The following is a 12,378-nucleotide window of genomic DNA, read 5'->3' as shown; positions in this document are numbered from 1 at the left end:
CATGAAAAAAATAAATAAATACATTTTATAAATTGTTTTAAGCTGGCATCCTTCATACAGGTCTAGCAAGTTTCTTGTTAACTTCAAGGAAATAGCATTTTTATGGCTCTTAAGACACACTGCTCCAGGAAATTTCCACTTCCACCAGCATCATATAAGACTGAATGGGTCCCCCTGAAAATTTGAGCTGATTAAAAAGTATCTCACTGTAGATTTAAAGTGTACTTCTTTGACCCCATATTTATCAGCTGGTTGTATTTTTTTCTTTGTGAACTGTATCTTTTGCTTATTTTCTATACTTTGACTTACCGAGTAGAAGTATTTCTCTCAGTATGTCATTTGCCTCTTAATTTTATTACACTTTCTGATATATAGAATTAAAAAGCTTTCCATACTTGCAAATCTATTCTTTGTGGTTTCTTCAGTGGCATTTATGCTTAGTGAGTCTTACAATTCAAAGATCATATCATATTTGTGTATATTTTCTTCTATTTATTTATATGTTCTACTTGTTTTATATCTCATGTTTAAGGTCTGAAGAAAGCTGAAAGATCAGTCTTATCCAAGCTCATGTGTAACAAGTATAGACTGAATAAAAGTCCAAGGTCATCTGCCTCCAAGTTCAGAGCTCTGCACAATTTTCATTTAGCATGTATCTTCATGTACCTACCATGTGGCAAATAAATGAGGCTTCAAGAGTAACGGAAAACACAATCCTCATCTAAAGAAGTTAAATAATTGCATCTATAAAACAATCTGAGACTGCCCCACCCCATCACTACAAGCTGAGTGAGTGACAAGCTACATGCAGAGAGAGAGGAGAGCTCTGTATGCCAACAGCCAGAAGCTGTCATGGAGCGTAGATCTGAGTTCTGCAGACCCAGTCCTAGAGGAGTAGATTGAGTTCACTGTATCCCACCCAGCTGAGCATATCTCTTCAACTTTCACTGATGAAGACATTTCAGAACAAAGAGCTTCTTTCTTAATCAACCACACAATGTACATGCGAATGTCTTTCATTGTTACAGTCAGCAGAACTCCTCGCTCCGATTATTCCATGATCAATCTTGTACCCTCTTGTTTCTTTCTTCTATTCTATTTACTATCTATAATGGTCAATTCCTAATGACTCAGCAGCACACAAAATTTTTCTCCTCCGGAATCCCCAGCATCTCAAAATTAGACTCTGCCATAGTGAGCACAGCTACTGTCCTTTGAATACCACACTAGCAGCCCAGCCTCTGCCCACCTGTAGCAGGGGTTAAGGGGGCACCAGTGGCTCTGCCTTACTGACTCTCATCAGAGAGTGAATGCCCTGAGTGGCGGCCTGTGGCCTCAATCCTGCTATCCCTCACAGAAGTCAGGAGGGAAGGGACAATCGAAGGAAAGAAGAGAAGAAAGTTGTATGTGACAAGAAGCTAAATAATACCAAGTATTGCTGTAGGTGCCAGTCAGTGTCACCAGGGACACAGGCTGTCTAAGTCAACTGGAAAGGCCACTGAATCATTCTGCAGGCTTGCTTGTGACCAGAAGGCTGCATGATCCCTCCCCTCCTGCCACCACCAAACACAAAATTTGTAAACAATTCATCAAACCTACCCTCCTCCAAAATTCAGAGGCTTGGGGGGAAGGTTGTTTGCTGCCAAAAGTTCTAACAGAAGAAAGCTTACGTGCTGATCAAGTTTTAATAACGTGGTTAACAAGAAATGTACACCATTTAGCAAGCACACAAAGACTGTGGGTAGGAACCACTGAACCCTGGAGTGTCTGGCTCCCAAGCCCATTTTCTGCCTACACCTTTGGCATAGCTTCATAGTTACTACATTCAGAGAATCCCTTTCTACCCTTATCCTATTGAAAGGATGCGCTCTTCCCTTGCTTTTGGTCTAGGGCCTGGTTGGAGCTAACTAGGCTTAGCTGAGTCTGGGAAAGACCTTCTTCTGTTGCGTGGACAAGCCCCGGAGAACATGCAGAACATTGACCTTTCCACTGACTGTCTTTCAAACATCCAGTGAAATCACTAAGTGGGGTTCTTCCATGACATACTTTGTTAATATGGGTTTCACTTTTTCCAAGAACTACAATGTTGATTTAATTTACACAATGACAGTATGTATTAATTTCTAATTAAACCCATCCAGATTGTTTCAGCCTTTTCCCAATGGGGTGGGGGAGGGAAGAAGGATATTAAAATAAGTTTTAAGAAGTAAAAAAAAAAAAAAAAGAAAAAGAAAAAAAAACCTACCCTCCTCCTGGGTGAGAAACACAGTTCTGTCCATGCTTAATTCCACCTTGCTTGAAGATGATGCTGTTCTTCCACACTATAGAAAACGATATTATCTGACAGCAGAAGCTTCAAACCAGAATATAACTTCCATTCTGGTGGATAACTCATCCCCTTTCTTATTTATATAAGAACCAAGCACTTTGGTCAAAGCAGTTAAATAAACAGTAAATCAGTGAAGCCTCTTGCTGAATCATCTTTTCTCATTTTATTTGATTGCATTGTGTGCTCCTCATACCAGCTCCTACGTAGACTAAAAATAGGTTCATTTTTTAATAAGATGCAATATCTAGACATTATGAAATGAGACATTCTCAATCTTTCCTTACAATAATTAATGCAATCTGTAAGGTTTAAAATCCATCAAAGCAAACTACAGGCTATACATATTAATACAATCTAATATTAATTATTAAATTTCTAAATCTTTAGTTCTAAGTAATTTTGTCACAAGGTGAAGATGTTTAAAATCCCAGCAGAAAATATTCTGATTGTCAAACACAGACAACAAAGATGGAAATAAAAATAAAAGCTTAGAATATGATTGTTACTAAACCTCTAAGTGCAGTCAGAGCAGGGGTAACCCCCTCTCAGGGCCTGCGCCCAAGGAAACCAAACAGTTGAACTCCAACCACCACACTCACCCCAAAGCCTGGCAGGCTCCTCATCTTCCATTCCACAGTCCACTTTTTTCTCCTATCCACCCTCTCCAAACTTTTCCTCCCTACTTGCTTCTTTCACTTCTCACCCTTTTCTTCTTTTTCACCTTTTTTCCCCTCCTTTCTCTTTGCTTTTCCTATTTTCTACCTCAATCTCACTTCTTCCCCTTCTTATAGCTCCCCTCCCTTACCACTGCTCAAGCCCTATAATCCCAGCACTTTGGGAGGCCGAGGTGGGCAGACTGCCTGAGCTCAAGAGTTTGAGACTAGCCTGGCCAACATGGTGAAATTCCATCTCTACTAAAAATACAAAAAATTAGCCAGGCATGATGGTGTGCGCCTGTAGTCCCAGCTACTAGGGAAGCTGACGCATGAGAATCGCTTGAACCCAGGAGGTGGAGGTTGCAGTGAGCCAAGATTGAGCCACTGCACTCCAGCCTGAGCGACAGAGCGAGACTCGGTCTCAAAAAAAAATTAAGTCCAAAGATCAGTTGTTATTATTTGTTTTCAGAAGTCTTAGTTTTCATTTTTAAAGTGGGCGCTTTAAACAGTTTCTGGCTTTCACTCTAAAAGGAAATTTATTTGTGTATAGGTGAACAAAAATGTGTGTCTGCATACTTGTGTTCCTGATGTTCCCCCTGGTGTAGACAGAGTAGTCGCATTTTACCTCCACCCAAAGAACGAATGCTTAACTCTCCAGGGTGAAGGGCAAGGCAAAAACTAACACCCGATCCTCAGGACAGGACTGGTGAGGTCTTACCAGGTTTGCTGACGTAGGTCTCATCTATCTTTCACATGAGGTGGCTCCAAAAAGGTGGATCAAAATGCTGAAGTTCCCAACTGCTCCAAAGCAGGGCTGGAGAGTGAATTTTGAGTAACAGCTTGGTAAACTGAGGAATAAGAAGCCAATGTTGTGCTGGTAATGTTTAAGAACTGGGTCTGGGTTGGGAGGAGAGTGATAAAAAACCTGAGTTGTATTTTCTGCTTTCTATGATGTAAATGCTCTTACCCTGACCAACTTCAAGCTCCCCCTGTGAAATAACTGAATGCTGAGTTGGGAGTAAATGCACGGTAAGTCCACGTTCTATAGCATAGTATTCCCACCACACAGACCAGGACCGCCAGGATCAGACCTTCATTCAGGAAAAACTGGTCATGTCCTGATGGAGTTCAAGAGTATCCAAGTGATCCTGCTCCCCAGCTCCTCCCCCAAACCCCTTCAAAACAAAACCAAATGCAACACTTCTCCCACATACCTAAGAATTTCAATCATTTGCTTCTAAAACTTCGTTGCCTTTAAAATGAAAATGTCCCTGAGAAATCTAATCCACTCAGTTTTTTTGTTTGTTTGTTTTTTGGTTTTCAGTTTTTTGTTGGTTTTTTTTTTTTTTTGAGACAGAGTCTCGCTTTGTCACCCAGGCTGGCGTGCAGTGACGCAATCTCACTGCAACCTTCGCCTCCCTGGGTTCAAGCAATTCTCCTGCCTCAGCCTCCTGAGTAGCTGGGATTACAGGCACCCGCCACCATGCCTGGCTAATTTTTGTATTTTTAGTAGAGACGGGGTTTCACCATGTTGGTCAGGCTGGTCTCAAACTCCTGACCTTGTGATCTGCTCGCCTCGGCCTCCCAAAGTTCTGGGATTACAGGTGTGAGCCACCGTGCCCGGCCTAATTTTTGTATTTTTAGTAGAAATGGAGTTTCACCATGTTGGCCTGGCTGATCTCAAACTCCTGACCTCAGGTGATCCACCTGGCTCACACTCCCAAAGTGCTGGGATTACAGACGTTAGTCACCGTACCAGGCCACTCAGTTTTATAACATTTATATCTCAGAATATGTAAGTCTAACAGATCCTTGCCAGACAGTGAGCCTTGAGATGGGCAGGAAAGAAGGTGAGCAACATGTGGGCACTATTAGGGTACATTTTGCCTCTTCCCTTTGGGGCAGTACCGCTGGCCGTGTATATCAAATTGAAAACAGATTAAATGTGGTTATACAGAAAAGATGAGCAAGAATAAGTCAGAAACTTTTAAATGCCATCTAAGGATTCTATGGCTGAAAGTATGAGAAGCCAGAACAATGTTGTTTTTTAAAGGAGAAAAACACATTATTATTTTAATAAAAAAATGAACTGCTAATAAGAAATTGATAATAGCTTGAAATCAACCTAGAGAATGGTTAAATAAATTTTGACACTCACATACATGCATACAATGATTACAATGGAATCCTCATGCAGTCAATGGAATATAATGCAGCCATTTAAAATGATAAAATATTTCTATATTTAATATGACAAGATTTTCAAGATATATTATTAAGGGAAGAAATACTATACAATAGTAGACGTAAAAATGTCCTATTTTTGAAGAAAGATAGATGTAGATAGAGATTGATGTAGATATAAATAGACACATGTTTATACACACACACCCCTCAGGCTCTTGACTCCAGGACCTCTCTCCCCAGTAAAGTCACCCCTAATTCTTTTTTGGAGTCTTCATGGGTTACTTCTAATAACTTGCTCATTATTTTTCCTTCATGTTGCTCTACTTTGGTCCTCTCTTCACCCTTGCTCCATCAATATCATAGTTACTGGTAGAATGCTAGTTCCCAACAAAAGCCATTGTTTTCTAGAGCTCCCTGACACTACAAAACTGATGCAATGGAGTTCACTTCAGTGCTGACTGTGCTGCAGTCCTGCTATGTTCTGACTGAAATGTAGAAAAAGTCCCTTTCCAACTCTTGTTTTCTTTGTCATCTAAGCCATTAGCCTATAGTCTTTGTTGCCATAGAGGCCTAAGATTTAGTCTACAGAACAAGGTGAGCTCGTTGGGAAATCAGAAGAAAAGGGACAGGAAGACATAAAACACAACACTACCAAATTCTTTCCATTCCCCAATTTTGTTCACCAGGAGATTCCACCTCAAGCCTTGTCCAAATACCACAATCGAAACTATTTATTTAAATCAACCTTTGCATATCAACACCCACTCCACCCAACCCCTTTCTCCAACACAGCAAGGCTGTGATCCCAGATCAGGCTCAACTATTCCCCACCCTAACCAACCAAGCAGCCTGCAAACACACACAAACACACACACACACACACACACACGTATCTGCACACATACTCTGAACTAAAACCAGTATTTACTTCTATATGGTAGGATTATGAGTGGTTTTTTTTTCTGATTATTTACATTTTCTGTTTTTCTCGTACAAAAAGTTTGGATAATTTATAAAATGTTCTAACGTAAATTTTACATTTTCACTCAAGATCACACACATAACATTAAGTGCTTCTCTTTGGATAGTCAGGTTTGGGGAAATTCTGGTTTTTTTTTTAATTTTTTGAAAACTTTCAAATTTTCTGTAATGATTATAATCCCTTTAAAGGAAAACATATACCTTCATTTTTCTAATACATAAAACTGTGGCTCTTTCAGGGAAAAGAAAATTTAAAAGGGAAGGGACTGGTTCTTAGAGGTAATAACTGAACTTCCGGTAAAGGATAAGATCCTTTCAGAGAGAATAAGTATTGGTAGGCTGGCTGGTAGAAGAGAATGGGGTGGGAGAAGAGAAGAATGAATCAGAGGCTAAATAAATGAACTGGGAAGGAAGACGAAGATTGCTAATGAAGAGCATACAAAAGACAGATGACAGGAGTGGTTGCACACTGTCACCTGCATTCTAGAGGTAAACTAGGTTTGCTATGGTTAGCTTCAAAGTGAGGTTCTTGAATTGTATTCCTCCTAAACAGGCTTTACCCGCTCAGCCAGCAAATGAAAGCCACAAGTAAAAATACCTGAAGTGACAGATGTGGTCTTTAAAATGATAGTCATGGTTTCTACTTCAAAGAATAAAAGGATAGGATTAGTGTCAGTCATTGTATCTTGAGAGAGGTAGTAGAGACAGAAATGAAAAAAGAGTATAAAAGAGAGTACAGTCAAGAGTGAATTCAATAAAGCCCACCTCTTCTGCTGATTACAGCTAAACATTCTGGACAAAATACAAAAAACAACTACCTAAGGACTCTGAAAGGTAAAGAAATGCAGTCAGATTATGAAGAGAAGTCAAAAACTGAAACAGCAATTTGCACAGGATTAAGTTTCTCATTTTATTTCCTCTTTCTTTTCACAGGCTTTGGCCGAAAGCAATCACACAAATGAGCTGCGATGGGGATGCTGTAGACAGCTAATACTTTCAGATAAATCCCTTCTGTCTAGAAAGAAGGCTGGGATCCTTTAAGCTGAAGAACATAGAAAGGGATCCTTTAAGCTGAAGAACGTAGAAAGGAATCCTTGCGTTCTCATTCCCTCCCCTAATTTTCACAGCTTGCCTAGCACAGCCAGGGTGGCAAGTAGCATGGTCAGCTAAAATCCCAATAGAAATTCTGTTTTTCTAGTTAAACAAACAGATCCTGTGGTCCAGAGAGTACTGGAGTAAGTCAGTAGGTAAATTTTCTCTCTCTTTTTTCCATCTCCACATAGCACCCAAAATGGTCCTGGTCACAGGACCTGGTAGCAGCACAGGCAGCCAAAACTCCAAAAGAACCCCTATCTATTGGGCCAGAGGATGAGGAATAGAAAACTTATATAGGTAGGTGACTATGGGGAATCCTGGAGATAAGAGATTAGAAAAACGGATCTCCTAACTCTGTGTATGACCTAGCATAGGCCCAGGCTTAACCCTGAGCTGTGCATGCATGGAACATACTCAAAGCTGCCAAGTAGAGGTTCCAAAAACTGAGATAACATTGGAAGTATCACTCACAAAATACAGACGGTCTGAACAAAACCAGTATGATTACCTACTCAAATAATCAGTCTTCCAAATCTCTTGAGGATTTTAATGAAAAACATCCAAATTAAATATTCAGAATGTCCAGGATACAATCTAAAATCACTCAGCATACAAAGAACCAATAAAAGTTTACTAATTTGCATGAAAAGTACAGTCAATAAATGCTACCACTGAGAAGACCAAGATGGTAGAATAATCAGGCACAGATTTTAAAGCAACTATTGTAACTATGCTCCACGAAGTAAAGACAAACACTCTTGAACAAAGGGAAAAAAACAGAAATTATTGGCAGAATAACAGAAACTATAAAAAAAAAGAACCATCTTACAAAACTAAGCATATTTTTAACATACAATCCAGCAATCATATCCCTTGGCATTTATTCAAATGAGTTAAAAACATATGTCCACACAAAAACCTACACATGAATGTACATAGTGACTTTATTCACAGCTGCCAAAACCTTGAAGCAGCCAAGATTGTCCTTCAGTAAGTGAATGAATAAACTGTGTGTAATGGTTAATACTGAATGTCAACTTGATTGAATTGAAGGATGCAAAGTATTGTTCCTGGGTGTGTCTGTGAGGGTGTTGCCAAAGAAGATTAACATTTGAGTCAGTGGACTGGGAAAGGGAAACCCCCCCTCAATCTGGGTGGGCACCATCTAATCAGCTGCCAGTGCAGCTATAAAGCAGGCAGGAGAAGATGGAAGAGTAGACTTACTCAGTCTTCTGGCCTTCATCTTTCTCCCCTGCTGGATGCTTCCCGCCCTCAAACATCAAATTCCAAGTTCTTCAGCTTTTGGACTCTTAGACTTACACCAGTGTTTTGCCAAGGGCTCTCAGGCCTTTGGCCACAGACTGAAGGCTGCACTGTTGGCTTCCCTACTTTTGAGGTTTTGGGACTTGGACTGGCTTCCTTGCTCCTCAGCTTGTAGATAGCTTATTGTGGGACTTTGCCTTGTGATCATGTGAGTCAATACTCCTTAATAAACTCCCCTTCAAATATACATCTATCCTATTAGTTCTGTACCTCCAGGGAACCCTGACTAATACACTGTGGTATATCCATACAATGGAACATTATTCAGTTCTAAAAGGAAATGAGCTATCAAGGCATGAAAATACAAGAAACTTAAATACATGTTATTAAGTGAAAGAAGCCAATCTGAAAGGGTTATATACTGTATGATTCCTACTATGTGATATTCTGGAAAAGGCAAAAGTATAGAAACAGTAAAAAGGTCAGTGATTGCCAGAGTTTAGCAGGGAGGGAGAGATGAATATGCAGAACATAGACAATTTTTACAGCACTGAAACTATTCTGTATGATACTATAATGGTGGCTATATGTCATTATAGATTTGTTCAAACCCACAGAATCTGCAACACCAAGAATAAACCCCTTATGTAAATTATGGACTTCGGGTGATAGTGATGTTTCAGTGCAGGTTCATCACCCGTAACAAAGGTACCACTCTGGTACCAGATGTTGACAGTGTGGGAGGTTGTGCATGTGTAGGGGTAGGGGGCATATGGGAACTCTCTGTACTTTTCACTCAATTTGTCTGTGAACATACAATTGCTCTAAAAATAAAGTCTTTTTAAAGTTTTTTTTAAAGAATGAAATGGAAATTTTAGAAGTGAAAAAAATACACTGTGTGAAGTTAAGAAATCAATTGATGGGTTCAATAGCAAAATACAGAGAAAAAGAAAAAAAGAGTCAGCAAACATAGTGAGACATCAATAGAAAGGGAAAACAGAGGAAATAACGACAGAGGAGACAACTGGAAAATCAATAATAAAATCAATTCAAACATATCAGTAATTACATTAAATATAAATTATCTAAGCACACCAATTAAAGCATCGAGTTTGTCAAATTTGATTAAAAATAAATAAGACCTAACTATGTACAAGAAACCTACTTTAAAAATAAAGACATAGATGGGAATAGAAGTAATAAGATGAAAGAAGAGATATCATACAAACACTAATCAAAAGAAAAAATGTAGTGGCTATGTTAATATCAAAGTAGATTTCAAAGCAAGAAATACTACTAAAGATAAATAGAGATATTGCATAATGGCATAAGGTTCAATTAATCAAGAAAATATAACAATCTTAAATGCACACACCTATTAAGAGAAGTTCCAAAAACTTAAAACAGAAGCAGAAATGAGAACTAGATAAATCCACAACCATAGTTAGAGACTTTGACATTCCTCTCACAGTAATTGATAGAAGTAGACAGAAAATCAGTACCAACAGATGAGACCCAAACAACATTATGTCCAGTTGACATAATTTACCTTTATAAAATACTCTACCCAACAAAAGCAGAAAAGTTTTGTTTTCAAACACACATGGAATATTCACCATGCTAAACCATATTCTGGACCATAAAACAAACTTTAACAAATTTGGAATAATTGAAGTCACACAAAGAATCTTTTTCATGCACGTCTGTGTGAAGAGACCACCAAACAGGCTTTGTGTGAGCAATAAAGCTTTTAATCAACTGGGTGCAGGCGGGCTGAGTCCGAAAAGAGAGTCAGAGAAGGGAGATAGGGGTGGGGCCGTTTTATAGGATTTGAGTAGGTAAAGGAAAATTACAGTCAAAGGGGGTTAGTTCTCTAGCGGGCAGGAGTGGGGGGGTCACAAGGTGCTCAGTAGGGGAGATTTTTGAGCCAGGATGAGCCAGGAAAAGGACTTTCACAAGGTAATGTCATCACTTAAGGCAAGGACCGGCCATTTACACTTTTTTTGTGGTGGAATATCATCAGTTAAGGCAAGGACCGGCCATTTATACTTCTTTTGTGGTGGAATGTCATCAGTTAAGGTGAGGCAGGGCATTTTCACTTCTTTTGTGATTCTTCAGTTACTTCAGGCCATCTGGGCCTATACGTGCAAGTCACAGGGGATTCGACGGCTTGGCTTGGCCTCAGAGGCCTGACAATCTCCTTGAACCATAATGCAACTAAGTTAAAAATTAATAAAAGAAAGATATCTAGTAAATCTCCAAATATCTGGAAACCAACCGATATAGTCTGGATGTGTGTCTCCACCGAAATCTCATATTCAAATGTAATCCCCAATGTTAAAAGTGGGGCCTGGTGGGAGGTGATTGGCTCATGGGGGTGGATTTTTCATGAATTGTTTAGCATCATCCTGTTGGTACTGTCCTGAGAATAGTGAGTGAGTTCTTGTGAGATCTGCTCATTTAAAAGCGTGTGGCACCTCCCCCCACTCCTGCTCCTGCTCTCACCATGTAGTGTTCCCGCTCCTGGCTTCACCTTCTGCCATGATTGTAAGCTTCCTGAGGCCTCTTCTGAAGCTGATGCCAGAGCTGTTTCCTGTACAGCCTGCAGAACCATAAGTCAATTAAACCTCTTTTCTTTACAAATTATCCTGTCTCAGGTATTTCTCTTTTCTTCTTCTTTTTTTTTTTCTTGTGTGTGACAGACAGTCTTGCTCTATTATCCAGGCTGGAGTGCAGTGGCACAATCTCAGCTCATTGCAACCTCCACCTTCCTGGCTCAAAGAATCCTCCCACCTTAGTCTCCAGAGTATCTGGGACTACAAGCATGCACCACCACACCCAGCTAATTTTTTAATTTTTTGTAGAGACGGGGTTTTGCCATGTTGCTGAGGCTAGTCTCAAGCCTCTGCCTACTTCAGTCTCTCAAAGTGCTAGGATTACAGACATGAGCCACCGTGCCTGGCCTCAGGCATTTCTTTATAACAATGCAAGCACAGACAAATACACCAACATACTTCTGGATTACCCATGGGCCAAAAGGAAAGTCACAAAAGAATTTAGAAAAATAAATGAAAGAGAAAATGCAACATATCAAAATTTGCAGAAGGCATTTTAAACAGTGATTTAGAGAAATTTATAAATGCTTATATTGGAAAAGAACAACATCTCAAATCAATGATCTAAGCTTGCAAGTGACAAAACTAGAAAAAGAACAGAATAAACCCAAAGTAAGTAGAAGGAAGGAAAGTATTATTAGAAGACCAGAAATCAAATAAATTGGAAACAGAAAAACAATAGAGAAAATTAATGAAACTAAAAGTTGATTATTTGAAAAGTTCAGCACAATTGATAAACCTCTAGCCAGGATGACCAAGAAAAATAAGATGCAAATTAGAAACATCAGAAATGAGAGAAGAAACATCACTATTAACCCCACAGACCTTAAGAGGATAGATAACAAGGGAACAGTACTATGAAAAGCTGTTTGTAAATTTGACAAAATACACTAATTTTTAAAATTAAAAAAAATTACCAAATTCATTCAGGAAGAAAAAAGTTTATGTTAAAGCAATGATTTATTTCATATATATGTATGCATAACTTTTAAATTGAATTTGTAGTTTAAACCTTCCAAAAAGAATTCTCTAGGCCCCAGTGGTTTCACTGATGAAGTTTACCAAACATTGACGGAAGAAATAACAATTTTACATAATATCTTCCAGACAAAGAAGAGGAAGGAACACTTCTCAATTCATTTTATGAGACTGGCATTACCCAATAAAACCAAAGACATTACAATTAAGAAAACGTCAACCCAATATCCTTTAAGAACACAGACACAAAAATCTTATAAAATATTAAATTGTC

General features: G+C 39.0%; 1 protein-coding gene across 2 annotated transcripts in view; it reads right to left on the bottom strand.

Annotated features, from left to right (window-relative positions):
• The window catches only part of TNFSF4 (TNF superfamily member 4), a 310,041-nt gene that overhangs the window by 274,485 nt on the left and 23,178 nt on the right, over window positions 1–12,378 (bottom strand). Inside the window, exon 1 of one of the 2 annotated variants that reach the window (XM_058443236.1) lies at window positions 11,017–11,099. The exons of the other annotated variant lie outside the window; for it this stretch is intronic. Within the exon in view, the coding sequence (XP_058299219.1) occupies window positions 11,017–11,019 (3 nt within the window). The 5' untranslated portion in view covers window positions 11,020–11,099. Of the gene's footprint in view, window positions 1–11,016; window positions 11,100–12,378 lie in introns of those variants that run through there. 2 annotated transcript variants of the gene reach the window in all.

The sequence above is a fragment of the Hylobates moloch genome, unplaced genomic scaffold (genome assembly GCF_009828535.3).
Source record: "Hylobates moloch isolate HMO894 unplaced genomic scaffold, HMol_V3 SCAFFOLD_8, whole genome shotgun sequence".
NCBI lineage: Eukaryota > Metazoa > Chordata > Mammalia > Primates > Hylobatidae > Hylobates > Hylobates moloch.
This window is presented reverse-complemented; position numbering and strand designations above follow the sequence as displayed.